Source organism: Desmodus rotundus, chromosome 1 (genome assembly GCF_022682495.2).
Source record: "Desmodus rotundus isolate HL8 chromosome 1, HLdesRot8A.1, whole genome shotgun sequence".
Taxonomy (NCBI): Eukaryota; Metazoa; Chordata; class Mammalia; order Chiroptera; family Phyllostomidae; genus Desmodus; species Desmodus rotundus.
In genome coordinates this window covers 28,842,369-28,863,328 of record NC_071387.1, presented here as the reverse complement: position 1 = coordinate 28,863,328, position 20,960 = coordinate 28,842,369, and the positions used below count along the sequence as shown (strand labels likewise).

At 47.7% G+C, this 20,960-nt stretch overlaps 1 protein-coding gene across 1 annotated transcript; it reads left to right on the top strand.

The window, feature by feature from the left end:
- The first annotated feature begins 1,748 nt into the window (after positions 1-1,748).
- NANS (N-acetylneuraminate synthase) lies at positions 1,749-20,710 on the top strand. Its single transcript, XM_024560111.3, has 6 exons — positions 1,749-1,965; positions 5,113-5,328; positions 14,381-14,480; positions 15,588-15,742; positions 18,428-18,694; positions 20,481-20,710. Exons 1-6 carry the CDS (start codon positions 1,834-1,836, stop codon positions 20,688-20,690), a joined length of 1,080 nt encoding a protein of 359 aa, XP_024415879.1. The 5' UTR covers positions 1,749-1,833; the 3' UTR covers positions 20,691-20,710.
- Positions 20,711-20,960: the final 250 nt, after the last annotated feature.

Genomic DNA, 20,960 nt, shown 5'->3' with positions numbered 1-20,960 from the left:
AGGTAAAGTAGTACTACTTTAATTTACTGGAAGCTCCTATTTAATTACAAGTAACATCAGCCTAACTTGTTTTTGTGGGATAAATGTATTTTAAAACATAATTTCTCCTTTCTCCCCTTTAAACTTAATTTCCGCTTATCCACAAGCTAAGCAAAACCATAATGGTTTCTTTAGCCAAAAGTGACTGAGTTACTTTATTGTTGGGTTTCATTTTCCCTGTCACCAGGGTGTTTTGATCCGCCTCAGCCAGGTGTAAAGGCCATTTAAACCTGAGAGACATACAGCACTTGCCGTCTAGTCTAGCACACCCACATATCACGGATGAATGAGCTCTGCAGCAATCTCCTGCTTCCCTTTGGCTGCTTCCTCCTGGCCTCCAAACATGCACTTCGGAACCCCTCAACTCTGGGACCTCCTCTAGCCCATGGTCCATTTTTTCCATTGCTTTTAACAACTGAACTCCCCCAAGAAAAGGTCTATTTTCACCCCTTCTGTTTCCTCACCTCCCCTTGGCCACCCGATCTGCTGTGAACAGTGGCCTCCTTTCTCTCAATTCCCCCCCCAGGTTCTTGCTCCTCATTCTCCTGAATTATTCTGGGCCTTTGACCCTGTGAGTCTCCCCTCCTTAGGAGAGTGTCACCTGCTTCTGGTCCCTTTCTTCATTCCTTGCAAGGCATCTGCACAGGGCTCATTCCTCCACACTATTTATCCCTCCCCACACTCTCTCCTTCAGCACTCTAAGGTATCTGTGGTCTTTTCCTCCCTCAGGATGGCCCCCAGATCTCTCTCTCTCCCCCAGACCTCTATTCTGAGCTTCAGACCTGCCTCTCCTCCTGCCTGGTGGACAGTTTCACCTGCATGTCCCAAACCTACCCATCTCACCTTCCACCCAAGAGAGGTCTCCTCCTCTCCTTTCTGTTATTGTCGTTACTTTGCTCATCAGTTTTGGTAAGTCAAGCTGGAAATCAATGTTACGTTTTCTTTCAAATTGGCCCTTATATCTCAATATTGCCTGCAACCCAACAGAGTTAGGTTCCCAGGCTGGAAAGCAGTTCAGGGCCAAGTACCACAGGTCAAGTACTCTGATGAAGGTTTTGTAGACACTAAGGACTAACGCACTCATGATCAAGAATCTCAGGAAGGACTAATGCATTCGTGATCGAGAGCTAGTTAGAAGCAGGTACTGGGCTCGAGCCAGCGCTGTAATTCTAAATCCAGAATCCGTTTTTTTCCATTATACCGTAGGGCAGCGATTCCCAACCGTTTTGGCACCAGGCACCAGTTTCGTGGAAGACAATTTTTCCACGGACAGGGCGCGGGGGGACAGGGAGGAAGGAGCTCAGGCGTTAATGCGAGTGATGGGGAGCAGGATGAAGCTTCGCTAGTTGCCTGCCACTCACCACCTGCTGTGAGCCGGGTTCCTAACAGGCCGGTACCAGCCCGTGGCCCAGGGGTTGGGGACCCCTTGCTGTAGGGCACGCTCTCCCGTTGCCTTTGGGAGCTGGACCTAGTCTACGTCCTGCGAAGACAGCGTCAGCCCTTCCGAGAATGTTTGTTCAGCCGCACCCGTAGTGACCCTGTCACCGTCAGGGATCACACTTCCGGGCCCAAGGCCTGAGAGCCGAGCTTCCCAGTCCCACGGCAACGCCCTCCCGGGGAGAAGCTCCGCCCCCTGCCCCGATTGGCTGTCGGAGCCCGGGGATTGGCTGCGCAGCGGGCGCGGGCTGACGTGGCGGGGGCTACGTGTGGGTTCCAGGCTGCCGACTGCAGGGATCAGAGTGCGCGGCCCCGGGACCCAGGCGAGTGGAGTGGCTAGGCAGCGCGGCAGCAGCGATGCCGCTGGAGCTGGAGCTGTGTCCCGGGCGCTGGGTGGGCGGGCAGCACCCTTGCTTCATCATTGCCGAGATCGGCCAGAACCACCAGGGCGACCTGGACGTGGCCAAGCGCATGATCCGCGTGGCTAAGGTGAGGGGAGCGCTCCAGATGAGAGGGGTGAGGGGATCCGGAGAGGGGAAGGGTCACGGGGAGCCGGGACCACCTTTCTCTGTCTCTCTTGCCCTGCATCTGGTCTGGCGTCCTGCTTGCCTGGTCCATTTCTGAATTTTTAGAAATCCTCTTCATTCCTGCTCCACCCTGACTCTCCTGTGCCGACCTCCCTCTCCCCCTCCTGAATAGTCTTTCTAAAACACAGGTTTGATCAGGTTGTACCCCTTGCTGACACCTTCAGTGGCTTCCCACCGACCTTGGGTAAAGTCGGAACCCTCTGTCCCAAGAATTCGAAAAGAGTCATCGGGAAGCTTTGGCTAGAAATAAACGACAAAGAGTTACTCAGCGGTCTTAGAGTTTGGAAACACAATTAGGCAAAAATCCAGATGTGTTCTGAAGAAGAAAAGAAAGTTTGGAGTTCTTATAATAAAGATCCTTGAGACTAATCAGTTCTGCATTCTTAGTTGGCTCAGGATGCTTCTCAGTTGGATGCCAGGCGTCTGGTCATGTCCTGAGCCCTTCAGGGAGCAGTCAGGTTTGATGTATGTTGGGGTATTGACATACATCCAACTGATAGATCTCTGGGTATTGATGCAGGACGGGAAAGTTCAAAAATTTAAGTTAGGAAGCAAGTTAAGATTTTAAAAAAAGAACCATTTTCCTCATGTCTTCAAGACCTTGATGACCTGGCCCCTTGCTGCCTGTTACTTATCTCTGACATCTTCCAGCCACGTTGAATTACTTGCAGGAATTTTTGGAAATTTCTGGAAATTGCTGTCTCTTTCGCCTGCTATTCCTTGTGTTTGGAATGTGAAATGGTTAAAATACCAGGACTCTGGGTTCAAATCCTGACTTGACAACTTTCCAGCTGTGTGAATGTGGGCTAGATACTTAATCTCCGAGAGCCTCAGTGCCTCACTTGAAAAGCAGGCTTGATGATAATGGTACTCAGCTCAGAGTTAGAAGGATCCGGAGAGGTAACTTATGTACAGTGCACAGCATAGATTTTGGCACATGGGGTTCCATATAGCCACGCTCCACAGACTGATGTTTGGGTCGAGAGCTGGTGGCACGTACAGTGGGGTTCCCATCAAACGGATTGTGACGGAGCGGAAAAGTTCCTGTCGCCTCCTGACGTCGCAGCCGTCTGCTGTTGCAGCTCAGTGCACCCTGCCTGTGTGTGGTGATGCTGCGGTACATAAATCCACCGCACTGCCCGTTGGATAAAAGCAGTTGGTCCTTGAACAATGTGGGGGTTAGGGGTGTGGACCCTCACCTTCCTACGCAGTTGAAAATCTGCTTAAAACTTTCCCCAAACTTCAGTGTCCCCAGGGGATTGGTTCCAGGACCCCCGCTGGTACCAAAATGCTAGAAGTTCGAGTGCCAACTGTATAGCACATACAGTTATGCACAGTACATAAAACTCGAGAAATGATTACGTTACTGGTTTATGTAACTACTATACTACTTATGCTATTGTAGAGTATACTCTTTTTACTTAGGAAAACAAAACTTTGCTGTGAAACTGTGTGCTATATGGCAGCAGGTGTACATGTCCTGACGGGAATCGAACCTGCGACCTTTTGGTCTAGGGGACCACATTCCAACCAACTGCGCCACACCGATCAGGGCTCAATTATTTTTATTTTATTATATAATATAAATTTATTATAATTAGGGATTTGCTAATTGAATATACTTTTAACTTTCAAGTTTTGATGGAAATGGAACATGATACCTTGGCTCATCCTGAAGTTCTGCTGTTTGCTTTTTGCTAGTAGAGAAGCGGTAAAACCCTCAACAAAGAAACCATAGCACTGTAGTAAAACAGAGTGATTGTGTTTTCTGAGCCTCGAGTTTATCGTAGCATTAAATGGCTAAGGCAGTCACTCACCTTTAGGACAGAAGCTGAGAAAAGAAGAGGAACCTGTTCTGGTACCACTGCTGTCACGTGGAATGTCGTTTCTGCTACTTCACTTTTATCATCTTCCTGTAAATGGGAGGTTTGTCTTGAGTGAAAGTCTTGAGATAAAGGTGAGAAGCAAAGGGAGCCCCAGTGTCCCGCTGCGAAGAGGACCTCATCAGCTTGCTGGGGGCCTGGGTGTAGCGGGGATCCAGGCTGCAGTCCTGAGCCAGGACACACATGCGCAGCCTTGAGGAAAGTGATCTGGCCAGCTCTGCTGGAGACTCATTGTGCAACTTGGGTCATGCGCTCTGGGCCTCGAAGTCTTCCTCTAGACAATGGGAACTGTGTTATCCTATGTCGCTTTCACGTCTAATGTTCTTTGACTTCTTTCCAGTATCGTGGCCTGACTGTGCCGTCTTGGGACTTTTCCAGGAGCGGGACCCGCACTCTTAGCACAGACATTTCTGGAGCCAAGGTTTTCCGTAGCAACGATACTGCCGTGTCTGCAGAAATGTCAATAAGATGACCCTTTAGAGGTTTTCCTTACTATTTCTATTGAGTGGTTTTTAAAAAACAGTTTTGAGAGATTGTGCTGACGGGCAGTACAATTATAGCTTTGATAGCCAGACAATCTAGCTTTCATATTACAGTAAGGCTGGGGCATTTCTAAGTTTTATTTGTTTGCTTTTTGCCCCGGAATCTCTTGCTCAAACAAGGTGCCGTGCAGAAAAGCACAGGTGCAAAACAGCTAAAAGCAGAGTTTCTCCTTTAAGGGCTTCCTCAGAACAGTTGCATGTCCTGGAGCTAGCCCAGAACGTTTTATAGATGGAGAAGCTGAGTCTAGAGACAGGAAGTGACTGATCCAAGAGTTAGGGCCAGGTTCTGAGATTTTTCTCCTAAATTCTGGTCCAGTGCTCATTTTACTGTCTTCTGCTGAGTTACACAACTTAAAATCTTCCTTAACTGTTGGATTACTTATAATTTTATAACACAAAACAAAGCCAACCCCCGCCTTTTTTACATTTTAAGGGGGGGAAGCCCCCTCCCCAGCTTTTTCTTTCTTTAAGAATTTTGCTTCTCCTGTTCCTCTTTGGAGGTTATTGACCACCTCTGTCAACTGACATTGTTTTTAAAGATAATGATGTCATAGCCGTTGTCCCCAACATTTCTCTCTGAGAATCCACGACAAGTCATTGACAGGAGCCTGATGTATGTTGCAGGAGTGTGGGGCCGATTGTGCCAAATTCCAGAAGAGTGAGCTGGAGTACAAGTTCAATCGGAAAGCCCTGGAGAGGCCATATACTTCGAAGCATTCCTGGGGGAAGACATACGGGGAGCACAAGCGCCACCTGGAATTCAGCCATGACCAGTACAGGGAGCTGCAGAGATACGCCAAGGAGGTTGGCATCTTCTTCACTGCCTCTGGCATGGATGAGGTGAGCCCTCTGCCACTCTGTCATTTGCTACTTTAGCAGACCCAGGGGACAGCAGGCGATCTGGTGGCTTTTGGGTGAGAGCTCACTCCAACCCTAGCTCACTTTAGACTTTTCTATGCTTTCTGGACCTAGAGCTCTCCATAGTATTAACTAGATAAATGTCCAACTAAACGGGAGGCCAGAGGGAGCTGAGGCCCAGTGCGAGTTTGTGGGAAGAGCACCGCAGTTTCCAAAACGAGTTGTCTCTGGGAGCAGGGGGCAGCCACACTGGGGTCCAGAGTCCCTCCAGGTTTCCTTTTTCTTCACCACCCTCCCCACTGGGCCAGTTCTCCCCCCCATGGAAAGTGACCTGGACTAGGAGTCAGGAAACCTCTGCCCCTTGCTGAGTGGCCTTGGCTGATTTGGGTGATGTGGTGCTGGTGTCATCCAGAAGGGAGTGGCAAACGGGATGGCCATGCTGACGTCCTGGAAGAGCCTGGCTGGTACCAGGTCTCGGGTTTGACCTGCTCTGTGACCTGCCTCAGGATTCCTTCATGTATTCTTTCTCTGAATGTAAACCAATTTTACCTGTAAAAAATAATGTAATATCACAGAAAGTGTAGAAGGGAGGAAAAAGGGGGAAAAACTGACCCATAATCTCTATATGACAACTCTTTCTATGTATTTCCTCCCGAAGTCTTTTTGTATGCATATTTTATTGTGTGGTGGTTATATTTGTGAGCATTCAGTTCTGTGCATGCTTTTCCCAGTTAACATTATACGGGAAGCTTTTACCCATATCTTGTTTTTATTTTTAGCTTCATTGAGATATAATTGACATATATAACTCCCTGCATCTTGTGCGTAAAGTTTTTCATAGCAGTGTAACATTTTTTTCGAAGACTTATAACATACTAACCATTTCTCTGCTTTTGGACATGCAGATGACCTTCAGTTTTTTGTGTTTATAAATAATGCTGAGATGAACTTTTTTTTTTTTCTGTTTTGAGTTGTCTCCTGAAGATAACTTTGCAGAAATGATCATTAGATGACACCTCAGAACATTTGTGTGGCTCTTGAAACAGGATTCTTTCAGTCATCCAGAACATGTGAAGTGACCCCAGTTCATTCTCTAGGCTTCCGATCCTCTGTGCCACCCCAGCATGTGTCTGTAAATTGAGCTCCAAGAAACTTAAGTGTAGCCCAGCCATTGGTAGTTTAGAAAAAGGTGGGGAGGCAGAGAACCTAGGCCTCTGGGAAACGTGACATGTCTAGGCTTCAGTTCAGTAGCCCAAGTTCATTCCTTAATTCATAAACATGACATTCTTCAGATCTCGTTGTGCATTTAACGATTAGAATGTCCTACTTTTGAATTATACATTATAGTTTACAAAGCATCTTCACACACAGTCACGTATTTTACCTCTACTGTGCCCCATTTCACAGTTGAAGAACTAGCAGTTCGGGGGGCGGGGAGGTTTGTACAGTGCCGCACGACCAGGAAAGGGGTCTTGAAGGCAGATCTGAAGCCCGGTGCACTGTGCTTTCTGAGGTCCCTCAGCCGCCACCTGAGTGTCAGTCCGTATGTGTGTGTGTGTGTGTGTGTGTGTGTGGCTTCCCAGAGCCCAGCAGAGCCTTTGAGCTTCCTCCTTTTTCTTCACCACCCACCCCTACCCAGGACAGTTTTCCTAAAGCTGACCACGCCTTAGCACTCAGTCCAAAGTCAGGTGAAATGGAAAAAATGTCATTTGGGAATGTCAGTGCAGTGAGTGGCAACTAAAAACAGTAACAAACCAAAATAACGAAAATTAACAAACAAATTAAAGGGTATGGCAGCGGTTCTCAAAGTGTGGCCCAGGAACCCCTGGGGGACTCATTTGACCTTTTTCATGATGCTCAAATGGTATTGCCCTTGTCACTGTCTTTCTCTCACATTCCAGAGGCTGTGTGATGTGTGGTGACGTGCCTCCTGTGGCTGCCACTAAGGAAAGGTGTGCTGTGGGTGTTTTTTTTTCTCAGTTAACAGCGTTCTTGACATACCATACAGTTCACCCAGTTAAAGTATGCAGAGTTTTTTTAGGGCATTCACAGTTGTATGACCATCACCACAGTCAATTTTAGAACATTTTTATCACGCCCAGAGGCAAAGCTGTATCCGTTAGCAGTCATTCCTGTTCCACCACCACCACCCGGTTCTCCCAGCCCGAGGCAACCACCAGTCTACTTTGTGTCTTTATAAATTTGCCTGTTGTGGGCAGTGCGTGTGGACAGAATCAGACCCCGTGTAGTTCTTTGTGTCTGGCTTCTGTCACATGGCATCATGTTTTTAAGGTTCAGCCATACTGTACCACGTATCAGTTCTTCTTTATTGCTCAATCGTACTCACTTTTATGGATATACTACATTTTATTTATCCAGTTACCAGTTAATGGATGTTTGGATTGCTCTCACTGTTCGGCTAGTGTGAATAATGCTGTTATAAACATTCATGTACAAGTTTTATATGGACATATTTTCATTTCTTTTGGGAATATACATGATAACTCTATGTTTAACTATTTTGAGGAACTGCCAAACTGTTTTCTAAAGTGCCTACTCCATTTTACATTTGCACTAGCAGTGCGAGTGCGTGAGAGTTCTAATTTCCCCGCATCCTCACCAACATTTATCATCACCCGATTTTCTGGCTCTAGACTTCCCAGCAGGTGTGGTGTCTCACTCTGGGTTGATGTTCATTTCCCTGGTGGCCGATGGCATCGAACATCGTTTCCTGTGCTCATTGGCCATCTTCCTCCAGGAATGTCTGTTCAGACCCACTGCCAATGTTCAGATTGGATTATTTGTCTTTGTATATTCTAGATACGAGTTCTTACATTATTTGCAAAGCTTGTCCCATTCTGTGGGCTGATTTTTCACTTTCTTGATGGTGTTCTTTGAAGCACAAACATCTTTCATCGTGATGATGTCTAATTTATCTACTTTTTCTTTTGCACTTGGCTATGTTTGCAATTTAAAAATTTCTCAGTTTTAAAGCACAGAGTGGTATCACCACATAACTATCAATATGGCTAAAATAAAAAGTGGCGATGACACCGGATTGTGGCAAGGATGCAGAGAAAATGGACCACTCATAGGTTGCAGGTGGGAATGTAGAATGCTCTAGAAAAGAATGTGGCAGTTTGCTTTCAAAAAAAACAACTTCAGTGAGATGTAATTCACCCACTTCGAGTTTGCTGGTAGTTTCTTATAAAAGTAGATGGACGGAAGCTCAGGCCTTGTTTATCATGTGGCCTGCCGGTTATCATTCGGTAATTTATCTCAAAAGAAGTGAAAACTTATGTTCACACAGAAACCTGTACTTGAGTGTCCGTACCAACTTATCTGTGGTAGCCCCAAACTGTAACAGCCCCAACATTCTTTAGCAGGTGAATCGTTAAACAAACTAGTACATCCACACCACGAAATACGACTCAGCAATAAAAAGGAACAAACTGTCAATACATGCAGCGGCTTGGGTGGATCTCAAAGATATCACGCTGAGTGAAAAGGCCAAAACCAGAAGGTTGCATAGCATAAGGCTCTGTTATATAATACTTTTGCAATAGTAGACCTATAGAGACAGAACAGAGTAATGGTCGTCAGGGGTTAGGGAGAGGGAGGAAGGGAGGTGGATGTGGCTGTAAAGGGGTAGCTCGAGGGAACCTGTAGTGGTGGCGTGAGTCTGTGCATGTGGCGAAGTCACACAGTGTTGAGTACATGCACACTCAAATGGGAGCCTGTAGGACGGTGAAACCCTAAGGTCTGCGGACTGTGTCAGTGTCACTGTCCCGGCGTGTTGCTGGCCTCCGTTTCTGTGAGGTGCTGCTACCCCTCGGGAACTGGGCGACGTCTCTGCACTGTTTCTTACTGCTACAAGCTATTATCTCAAAAAGTTTAAAATTTAAAGAAAACAAAATTCTTCACTTTTCATTTGAATTCAGTAAATACGAATAGGTAGACCCTCCATAAACCAAAGCTCTCTAGAGTCCTTCTATTTTTCGGAGAGTAGACACCGAAACCTTTGGCGCCCCGTGCTGTGTGGGGCCCGCCTCGGCTGTGTGCTCCAGGGTCAGGCGCGTGGACTCCGGGGCTAGATTTTGGTTTGGATATGGTTCTGCCTGTCATTCCCGTTGTGTCACGGGGAGGCTATTTTACCTTGGCTTCTGTTTCTTCTGCCATAAAGTGGGTTAGTCCCTGGACCCATGTAGCCAGGTCACGAGCATTCAGTGATCAATCACGTAAAGCAAGCACAGGGCTGGCGCCCTCAGACCTGAGCCACAGCGGGGGAAGGCAGCCTGGGCTGAGGGTCGGACATCAGGCTTCCTGCCCTTCTCTGCTCTAAGATGGTCTCAGTGTGAGTTTGGCAGTCCCTTTCCTGCTCTGGGCCTTCCTTTCTTCCTGTGTCCCAGGGCTCTGCCAGCTCTGACGCCCCGAGTCACCGTAAGATCAGCAAAGGCAGTTTCTGCTCAGTCCGTTTCCTGGCACCTGAGCTCCTGCGTGTGGACTGTGAAGGAGAGAGGGCACCTCCTTGCATCTGTGAGGCCGCTTAGGAAAAGTCACTTCTTCAGGTTGTTTGCTCCCAGGGGGCTTCAGGGTGAGAAGCAGGAGCAGTTGGGAGATGGGGAGGAGCCTGGGCATGAGTAGTTGGGGGCTACCTCTCAGCCTGCAGCCTTTTGCTTTCCCAGGAAGCTTGTTTGGTGTGTGGAACATGTGCTCTTTGGCCACCCTGAGTTCAGGTCCTGGCACTGACACTGTGGGCTCGGGCTGGTCACATTACTGCTTTGAGCCGAAGGTCCCCCATCTGTAAAATGGGACAATAAAGATGCCCACCCCACAGGGCTGGGCTGAGGAATCAGCGATATAAGCCTGTGGGTGCAAGGCCAGGGCAAGACCTCCATCCACTGTGTGATAGTTTTTCTGTTACTTACAACGCTTTGGAGTTTTTTTTTGCTTCACACCATCTTTGCAGGGAGGTTCCTCTGTCCTACGAATGCCATTTGTTCCCCACTGGCCTCCTGACTGACTGGGGCACAGGCCGTGAGGAAAAATGCATTCTGAAGAGCCTTCACAAGAGTTAATTTGCTTTTTTCTTCTATTGATTATGTTCCAGTTAAAGGTGAGATCATATGGTATTTGTCCCTCACCGCCTGGCTTATTTCACTTAGCATAATGCAATAGAAGAAAAAAGCAAACAAAATATAACCAGAGACATTGAAGTTAAGAACAATCTAACAATAGCCAGGGGGGAGTGCGGTGGGGACAGTGGGAAGAGGGGATTACAGGAACTACTATAAAGGACACATGGACAAAATCAAGGGGGAGGGTGGAGGTAGGGGAGGGAGGTGGGTTCAGCTGGGGTGGGGTGGAGGGATGGGGAGAAAAGGCATACAACTGTAATTGAATAACAATAAAAATTAAAAAAAAAAAAAAAGAGTTCATTTGCTTTGCAGGGCAGGTCCCTTTGCTGAACCAGCATGTCCTGTCTACCAGCCGTTGAAGAGGGCTGGTCCCTTGTCTCGTGTTTACCTAGCAAGTGGCTCTGGGTGCTTATCCGCTTGCTCTAACTTCCTTAAGGACAGTGGGCATTCACTCTGCGTGCTGCCCTAGGGCGTTCTCTGTGTGCTAAGGGGAGGTCAAGGCGTGGCAGAATTTTATTAAGGCCAAGTAAACTACCGCAGCACCTGGTCGGAAGCTGACAGACGTGTGTGCAACACACCTAAACGAGCAGATGCCTGTGGTCCAAAGGGAGAGTTCGGTTCACAAAGCCAGTGGCAGCTATGACCAGAGAGCTGGCCCCTCACACACAAATAACCTGTCCTTCCCGAGCTGCCCTTCCCTTGCAGTGCCTGTCTCCTCCATGCCCTCCTTCCTCCTCCCTTCCTTCCCTTGGCCACCCTGCCAGCAGGGTGCCTCCTGCCCTATCCTGGTGCGCTCTGACAGGCCGCTGGGCTGAGGACAGTCCCATCCTTTTTCTGGTCCCATGCTTCCCCCGTCGTCATTCTTCACCCTGGGCACCTCTCTAACTCATCACTGCGGGCTTCTTTCTCCTTTCCTACAGGATCCCCGAACTGAGGAGTGGTAGGAGCTTTAGAAGAGCCCCAGCTCTTCTCTTCTGTTACCCCTTAGAGCAGTGGGACCCAAAGTTTCTCACAGGACGTGAATGGAAAGGGGGTTCTGGCAACACATTATCGATTCTCATTAATTAGTTAATTCATTTAGAGTCGGTAACTCCCCTCCCCCCAAATAAAGGGACCCTGGAAGAGGGAGTTCTGGCAGAGCGGCATCGCACCCAAACCAGTTTGCTGGTGGGACCTTTTCTGGGTTTTTAACCCAGCTGGATGCCCAGGGCGGACTCCAAAAGGCTTTTTAAAATCCTCATCCAGGGATGTTTACTGATTTGAGAGAGACGTTGATGTGAGAAAAACATCAATTGGTTGCCTCCCATACACACCCTGACTGGGGATTGAACCCACAACCTAGGTATGTGCCCTGACCGGGGATCAAACCTGCAACCTTTTGGTGTAGGGGATGACACTCCACACAACTGAGAGACCCGGCCAGGGCAAACGGCACTTTGCTGTGGGGTGGGAGGAGGGAGAAGTTGTGGGGCTGCCTGCTGCATTGCACCCCCAGGGAGCCAGATGGGCAGGAGCTGGGGGAAGCCAAGGAGTCCACTGGCTCTGGGGGCAGTGGGGGCAGAAGGGGGCCACTGGCACTGATGCAGCCTGAGGAGGCAGGGCCATGGGGAAGGAAGGCTCGCATCTTCCCAGTGACCGAAGTTGGCACTCTGTCTGCAGAGATCAATCTGAAATGGCAGTCTTTTAGATGGCCACTAGGTGGGGATGGTTCTCCAGGAGGCCTGCAGAATGAGGCGTGCCTATGCGTTGGATAGAATTTGCCCAATTTTTTTTTTCTCACTACAAAATTGTAAATTTTACAACCTCCACAGGTAAGCTTTTGCAAAGTGTTTTTTCTGCATTTGGCCCCTCCTTGCCCCTGCTTGCTCTGCACCTCTCCTGAGTGAACTCATCCATCTCTTTATGTCCTTGGGGACTTTTTCATCACAAGCCACTTTCTCAAAAGTTGAACATTAGATAGAAGAAAAGTTAGCATAGGGCTTTCCCTCTGAAAATAGAAAACACTTTCTTCATCTGCCAGATGGAGTGGGAGGTGTGGAAAAATTTGACTTTGTTCAATAAACATATTAAAGAATGTTTTTCAGTTCCATCCTAAGGCTGGTTAACAGGAAGGAATCAGCTAGAAAAATACAGAAAGGAAAGACAAGAGGAAGAAATAAAGTAGAAGGGAGGTAATGGCAGCAAGAATCGCAGCAAAGGTGGCTTAGCACACTTGGAGGTGAGTGGCACTTGGGCCTCACCGGACAGTGTCTCTTGGATGTGGGGGCTGCAAACTGTGAACTGTTCGCTCACTGGCTGGCTAGCCACTTGCACGGCTCTCTGGCAGCTCCAACCAGGACGGTATTAGGGGGCTCACACGAGAGGAGAGTTATTCTCTGAGGGCAGCCGCTGTGATTGGAGTAGCTTATCTCCCACTTGGAAGATGGACGGGAGCTTAGGCTGCAGTGGGTTGGTTAAGGAGCCTGCTGGCAGAATGACCTTTTCATACTGTTCTCGCCACCCCTGTGCCCTTTGGATTTTGAGGCACGGTGACCTGGCTCCTTGCTTCTCAGTGTGGCTCACGGAGCACCAGCCTTGGCATTACCCAGGCGCTTATTAAAAATGCACCTGAAATCTATGCAGTTTTATAATTGTAGTAACCAATGTCACCCCAATAAATTTAAAAAAAAAAAGAAATGCAGACTCTCAGACCCCAGCCTAGACTGATCATCAAAGTTTGCATTTCATTTTATCCAGATCCCTGGTAGATTCGTGCACCTGAGTTAGAGCCTGAGCAGCACTGACCTAGCTCATCGAGGCGACCGAACTTACTGCTCAAACTCGGGCAGCACTCAAGGACAGATAGAACTCAGATATTTGGAGATATTCCGAGACATGGATTCTCCCACTTCTGATTTTCAACTTCAACTTTTAATAAATAGTAAGAAGCCCTGGCTGGTGTGGCTCAGTGGATTGAGCACCAGACTGCGAAGCAAAGGGCCGCGGTTCGATTCCCAGTCAGAGCACATGCCTGGGTTGCAGGCCAGGATCCCTGGTGCAGGGTGCGTGAGAGGCAACCACACATTGATGTTTCTCTCCCTCTCTTTCTCCCTCCCTTCCCCTCTCTCTAAAAATAAATAAATAAAATCTTTTAAAAAATAGTAACAAAAGGTAGTTTGGGAGTTCTTGTAAGTTGCCAGCAAAATGGGATTTTACTCTTAAAACTTGTGGTCCTCCAATTCCTCCATGGAGTGTTTCCTACATGTGCCAGTGTTATTGATCCATCCCAGATAAGGATGGCGAAGGACCCTAGGTAGGTGATTTCAAATGATGTTGTGTCACCAAAACAAAAAAAAAGCAGTGACTGAGCGTTTCCCTGTGGGCAGCAGGGTTTGGGGTCTGAAGGGCTTGGGTGTGATAGTCCCTGCCAGCTGCGGATCACTGTGTCAGGGCTGGGCTGTCAAATGCTCCATTTTTTCCACTTTGGCAAGGATTGAAATGGCTTCTTTTCCTGGCTTTTGGTTCTGCATAAAGGGTAAGGCCTTTTGAGGGACATTCATTTTCTCACTGCCTGGTTTTCTGGGTCAAGATTAGGTCATCATCCTTTGAATTTGTTCACTGGGCCTCGTGCCCCTGGGGAAGAGGATCTGGCCAGGGGTCTGCTTCTTTTCTGGAATCTGTAGCCAGCCAGGCTGGCGCACCATGTTGTTGGACAAATGGATGGGTGGCTATGAATGAAAGAATGCTTGAAATTGAATGAAATGACTGATAACAAATCTTTGCCTCCTTTCAAGTTGTTGACAGAGTCCCTCCTGTTGGTACAAGGAGCGATTTTTCTTTTCCTGTGTGGCTCCTCGCCTGTCTTGAGGGCAGTGGTTTTGAACAGTGGTGAAAAAGAACTCCTTTGATTTTTCTAGATGGCCGTTGAGTTTCTGCATGAACTGAACGTTCCGTTTTTCAAAGTTGGATCTGGGGACACTAACAATTTTCCTTATTTGGAAAAAACAGCCAAGAAAGGTGAGTGTTTAATTTTTGTCATAAAATCTGAGGGAGTCCAAACACATTTTTACTCCTTTAGTGGCAGCTAAAAGATTCTCATGAAATCAGACTCTAGAAAAGTCTCTTCAATCACACATGCTTCCACTTTTTCTTGTGCTTACCTGAAAGGGAAGAATTTAAGGGTGATACAGCCATTATAAGGATTTAATTTTTAATCTGCAAGAAATTGAGGCTATGACTCTGTATGTCAAACCTCTTAGAGGAAGCTCCGACTGGGAAATAGTCTGTGGGTGTGTTATCTAATACTGTAATGCACGTTCCAGTTTCTAGGGAGGGGTTTACAGCATGAGTTATCTCAGTTGCTTCTCGCAGCAGTGCTGGGACTGAAGCAGATCATGTAATTATGATGCTTTATGTTTACTGTGTTTTGCCGTGTATAATGTGCTCTCATATATAATGTGTACCCATGTTTCTGGCCCAAACTTTCAGGAAAAAAAATCTTTCATTTTAAGTTTTTAATTCAGTTTTTTATGTGTCTATATTTAGATGCTTGTTTTTTGTATTGTAAAGGAATTTTAGCATTTATTCTTGGACGTATTATGGTACAAGAAATTTTATGTAACAATTATGAAGCACAAGAATAGATACAAGGTATTTTAGGTACTACCCATCTCTAACGTGCATCCTTATTTTTCCCTCAAAAATTTGGGTAAGAACATGCGCAATATGCACAGCAAAATACAGTATGTCATAGACAGGCCAGGTAGCTAGTGAGCGGCAGCTCTGGGCCTCATACTCACTCATGCTCTGAATCTGGGGTCTGTGCTTACCCTACCACACAGTGCAGCCTCTTCCTCCAGTGAGATGCTCACCTTTCTCTGACTCCTTAATTTAGTTCACTTTTCTAAACTATAATTTGGGGGGTGAGGGGAGTCTGCATTTCCCGTGGTCAAGGGCAGGAACCCACCAAGCTCACCTCTGTTCCTCCACAGTGGCTGGCAGAATATTTGAGAGATGTTTGTGAAGTTCGGTTGACTGAGCAGAACCAACAGTTGGGGTGTTCTTGAGGGAGAATCAGAACCACTAAAAAGACAGTGACGATGGTGTTGGTATTGGGTCACTCAGGCCGCCCAATGGTGATCTCCAGCGGGATGCAGTCGATGGACACCATGAAGCAGGTCTATCAGCTTGTGAAGCCTCTCAACCCCAACTTCTGCTTCCTGCAGTGCACCAGCGCGTACCCGCTCCTGCCGGAGGATGCCAACCTGCGCGTCATCCCGGTGAGCGGGAGGGCGGGCCCTCGTCTCTGCGGGCTACTGCAAAATGGCTTTTCTTGGGACATATGCAGTGGGGGAGACATAGCCTTTCTTACAGCCAAAATTCTAACCAACGCTGACACGCTTCCTTTGACAATCTTGCTGTTATAGAATCAAATTAGAACCAACTGTGCAGTTAAAGAGGCAGATGCATTCTGAATAGGGTGGTAATACATTAAATTTTCTTCAAACCAGTCTTAATCTCACCCATTATAAAGTTTAAGCCCTTGTAATTGTCTATATACATTTTCTTTGCCCATGTGTATGTATTGGCCATTAGAGGTCCCTCTGCTGTGAATGGCTGGCTCGTATCTCTTCCTAATGTGTTGTCTTGTGTGTGCACGTGTGGTAAAACAAAAGGCTTATCATTCTCACCATTCGTAGGTACACAGTTCAGTGGCATTCAGCACACTCACATGGTGGTGCTTCCATCACTGCCTCCCTCTCCAGAGTTCTCCAATCTTCCCCAGCGGAAACTAAACCCATTAAACACTAACTGCCTGTTTCCCACTCCCCCACACCTGGCAGCCCCCAGGCTCTATGTCTCTATGAATTTGACTTCTCTAGGTCCTTCATGCAAGTGCCGTCTTACAGTATTTGTCTCTTTGTATCATCTTTCACTTAGCATAATGTCTTCCGGGTTCATCCCTGTTGTAGTACGCGCCGCATTTCGTTCCTGTTTAAGGCTGATAATATCCCACTGTGTATACCACAATCTGTTTATCCATCCGTCCATGTACATTTTGGATGTTTCCACCTTTTGGATATTGTGAGTAATGCTGTTAGGAACATTGGTGTACAAGTATCTTTTTGTTTTTCTTCATATTGAGTTGTAGGCGACCTTCTTGAAACTTCTGGCTTTTCCTGCTCTGTGTTACTTGCCAGCTCTGTTAATTTTCTGCTGTAATTCTGAGCATCCCTGAGGCCCAAAATGTTTACAGAGATAGCCTTGAGGGAGCTACTTTTCCCCCAGGATTTTGCCTACTCCAACTCCATCACAGATGGTGAGGTCTAGTCCCAGAGGGGAAAAGGACATACTCACCTGAGATCTTATAGCACTTTGGTGGCAAAGCTGGGACCAGACTTCTTTGTCTCTTACTGTCTCGGCCAACTCCATCAGCAACTGAAACTTAACTTAGTTAGAACTGTATACATGTAGTTATCATGCAAAAACATTATAGTAATATTAGTGTAATTCTAAATATACACACACACACACGTAATCATGATACTGCAGTTGACCAGTTTTCCTGTTACATGTTCCTTTCAGTATGGTTTGGACTTTGTTTTTCCTGACGTGTAAGCTTTTATACATGTCGCTACAGTCTTCATATCTCACTAAAATAAAGTGACCTTTTCAAAACTGACACTATCTTTTTACCTAAATTTTCTGTACCTCCCAATTGATAGTCTTTTCTTTATTTTTAGCCATCTCTGAATGCTGTTATTTTTAAATTTTAAATATGATTTTTAAAAGCTGAAATACCTTTGAATTATGGACCATAAGAATGTTTTCTTAATCCCGTCCCACAGATTACAGTAATCAACAATGTAGTATACGTGACTCCAGACGCTTTCCTGATTTTCTTCCTCTGTGTAGCGTGGTCCCCCTTGCCCTTTCAAACCCACGCGAGGTGCACTCATGTCCGTCCACACTCTGATTCCAGGGCACAGCGAGTGTTAAATTGCCAGCCCTCCCATCTCGGGCCCAGCCCACCCTATTACAGCAGTTCGAATTCCCCGCACTGGCAACCTGCACTCCTTGTCCATCACACACCCCTACAGCCTGCTTTTCAAGGCCTTTGCCACTCAGCTGCCCTACCCTTCCATCAAACCCCAACTGGGTCCCTCTAGTGTACTTATGCTTTCTGGTCACTCTCACTGACCAGACTCACTCAACATAGAGTGTCTTTTGTTGCATTCAGTGAATTATAGATAACAGATGAATTATTTAGCATTTCCACCAAAGAATTGTTTTGAGATTGGGCTGTATATATTATTGATGGTGATATTTGTGCATATAGCACACTTGCTTTCAGCAGCTCGGGCTAATTAAATGTGACAGGTCCTTTTTTTTTCAATCCTCACCAGAGGATGTGTTTATTGATTTTAGGGTAGAGCAAGGCGGGGGCGAGGTGGGGGAGTGAGAGAGAGAGAGAGAGAGAGAGAGAGAGAGAGAGAGAACCATCCATTGGTACATGTCCTGATTAGGGAGTGAACCCGCAACCGAGTCATGTGCCCTGACAAGGGATCAGACCTGCAACCTTTTGGTGTACGAGACGATGCTCCAACCAACTGAGTCACCTGGCCAGGGCCAGATGCTTTTTGAATGAGTTTAGGCATCCAGTTATAGCTGTTATTCCTGGTGGTTTGCACAGTGCGACACAGTCTTAAAATGCATTCTGGATGACAGTAGCCAGTTTTTTAGCATCTGCAGCATGCCGAGTGCTTTTCCTGCATTTGTGGCAGCCCTTAACTGCCATTGTTACCCCCAGTGAGGAGAGGCCCAGAGAGCCTGAGAATCTTGGCCATATTTGCACAAATGGTGAGCGGCTAAACTGGGGCTCCAACCCAGGTCTGCCTGACTCTGGAATATATGCATAAAGCACCACAATGTTTAACCTTTTTTTTTCTTTGTCTATTTTAAAGGAATATCAGAAGCTCTTTCCTGACATTCCCATAGGGTACTCTGGGCATGAAACAGGCATAGCAATATCTGTGGCCGCCGTGGCTCTGGGGGCCAAGGTTTTGGAGCGTCATATAACTTTGGACAAGACCTGGAAGGGGAGTGACCACGCTGCCTCGCTGGAGCCTGGGGAGCTGGCCGAGCTGGTGCGGTCCGTGCGCCTTGTGGAAAGGGCCATGGGCTCCCCAATCAAGCGGCTGCTGCCCTCTGAGATGGCCTGCAACGAGAAGGTGGGTTCTGCCCGACCCTGCTGGGCTCCACTGTCCGAGAGGGCCAGAGTGGCTTACCTGCTGGGGGAGTCAGTACCTGCCCTGCCTGAGCCCAGGCCAGTGAGATGATGAAGGAATATCACTCATACCCTCTGCGTCTCTCTGAGCTCACATCAGCAGTGGGAGACACATCCTACTGAAGGGAACTTTGGTAGTTCTTCTGGTGGCCTAGGATAGTGTTACAGTTTCTCACTGAGTCTCTGAAGTCTGCGGCCCCAGAGCTCTAGATTCCAGGACACAGAAGCAGTGGTGGTGGGGTCCAGGGCCTCGTGAGGCACTCGGGCAGGCCAGGTCTGGGGTCCCTTGGAGAGGAAAGCCTCGAGAAACATCCAGGTTGGGGGGTTCTGTGAGGCAGTGGGAGAAGGGCCAGTGGTACATCGAGGTATCTCTAATCAGGGGAGGCGCTGGGTGGGTGGGGGCGGCAGGTTATCACATGGGTTGTCGGGGAATAATGCACATACTCCCTCAGGAGCGGTCTGAGCTGTGTAGCATTGACCTTCAGACAGAAGGGACGGTGAGGCCAAGGAACATTGTCTGGCACACTGACCATCTGGGCTTCTTGGAAGCCGTGGCCTAGACCCATCCTGGCCTCTGAGTGATAGAGGCAGGCGCCCTGGGGCTGCCAGGAGTGCAGACACTCCTAGTCCGCTGCGGGCTATCTGGGTGAAGGCGAAGGTCAGTCACTGGGCATGCAGGGGAGCGGTATCATCTTTTATTCTAGTGGCGCCCTACTCACATCCCTCAAATTAAAGACCTGCATGGACACCAGGAAATAACAATAATAGCAAAAAGAAACAAACTGCCTAATAGACAAAAGGGGAGAGAATTGTACCAGAAACCAGAATGAGAGCTGAGTGCTTAATTCGGTTCTAAGTCTCCTGGCTCCCTGAGCAAACAGTGAAATATAACAGGATGTATAATCTGATCATTGTTCATTGATAGACATTTGCCTCCGTACCAAATTCCAGGGCTGACTCCTTGTCCCTTACATGGATGATAGAGAGGAATATAGTACATAATTTGTTCAGCAGCACTGTGGACAAGACACAGAAATGTTGGTCATGAGCTTCAGATACCCACATATCCTTCATTTTGCTCGCCTGCCCGTCCTGTCTGCCCTGTCCTCGGAGGCCCCCTTGCTTGTCCCCTGAGCAGCAGTCATACTTGCTGTCTTGTGAGACCTCCATATTCCCAATTTACTAAGCAAGGCGGCCATAAAGTTCGTGTCTCTTGAGAGCAGTGGACCAGGGATGAGGAATCCTAGGTTCTCAACCCAGCTCCTCGGAACCTTAGCCAAGGCACCTGCCTTCTGTGGACCTGTTTCCCCATGTTTAAAATGAGATCTGAACTAAGTGATGACAGAAGTAAATGACGTAATTTTTATTTATCAGGAGCATTCTATATTATCACTAATCCTTATTGTCATCCAATAAGATAGAGGCACTATTATTTCCCATTTTTCAGGGAAACTGAGCCACAGCTGGGATTTGGACCTGGCTCTGTTTGGTGACATAACCCGAGCCCTTTCCTTTGCATTTTACTGTGAAGGTCCCTCCTCTGAACCAGAGTTCATCCCATGCCGGCTGAGCCCCTGCCTTGTAGGAGGTGACTGCTCTGGGCGCCAGGGGGAAAACAGGGTCACTGTTCCCAAGGTGCCTTGCGAAGACTGGTCAGGGACCCTGAGTGTAAAGCAACGTGAACTTGTTACTTCTGTGAGACTAGCACTGAGTCTTAATTTTATCCACAGCTGGGCAAGTCTGTGGTGGCCAAAGTAAAAATCCCAGAAGGCACCATTCTGACACTGGACATGCTCACTGTGAAAGTGGGCGAGCCCAAAGGCTATCCTCCTGAAGACATCTTTAGTCTGGTGGGCAAGAAGGTCCTGGTCACTATCGAAGAAGACGACACCGTTATGGAAGAAGCGGTAGAAAATCATGGCAAAAAAATCAAGTCTTAAAATAAAGTGCCGCTCTCTGAGTTCTGAATCGCCTCGCTGGTACTGTTGGGTATGTCGGTGAGTGGGACAAGAGTGGCGGTCTCCAGGTACCTAGCTCCCATCCACTCCCTTCCCTGACAGCAGACATGGTGGGGCCCCGCCCCGGGTCAAGCCCATTGGAGGGGCACAAAGAGCAAACACGACCATGTCTTGCTTCCAATTGGCTGGCCCAGAAGGGGAAGTGGGCTCAGAAGCAAATCATCATCTCCCGTTATGTGTGTGTTAGAGGGG

Coding starts and splice junctions, on each gene's coding strand:
- NANS (XM_024560111.3), top strand. CDS start 1,834: ATGCCGCTGGAGCTGGAGCTGTGTCCCGGGCGCTGGGTGGGCGGGCAG. Junction 5,329..14,380: donor CTGCCTCTGGCATGGATGAG/GTGAGCCCTCTG, acceptor TGATTTTTCTAG/ATGGCCGTTGAGTTTCTGCA. Junction 18,695..20,480: donor AGATGGCCTGCAACGAGAAG/GTGGGTTCTGCC, acceptor TTTTATCCACAG/CTGGGCAAGTCTGTGGTGGC.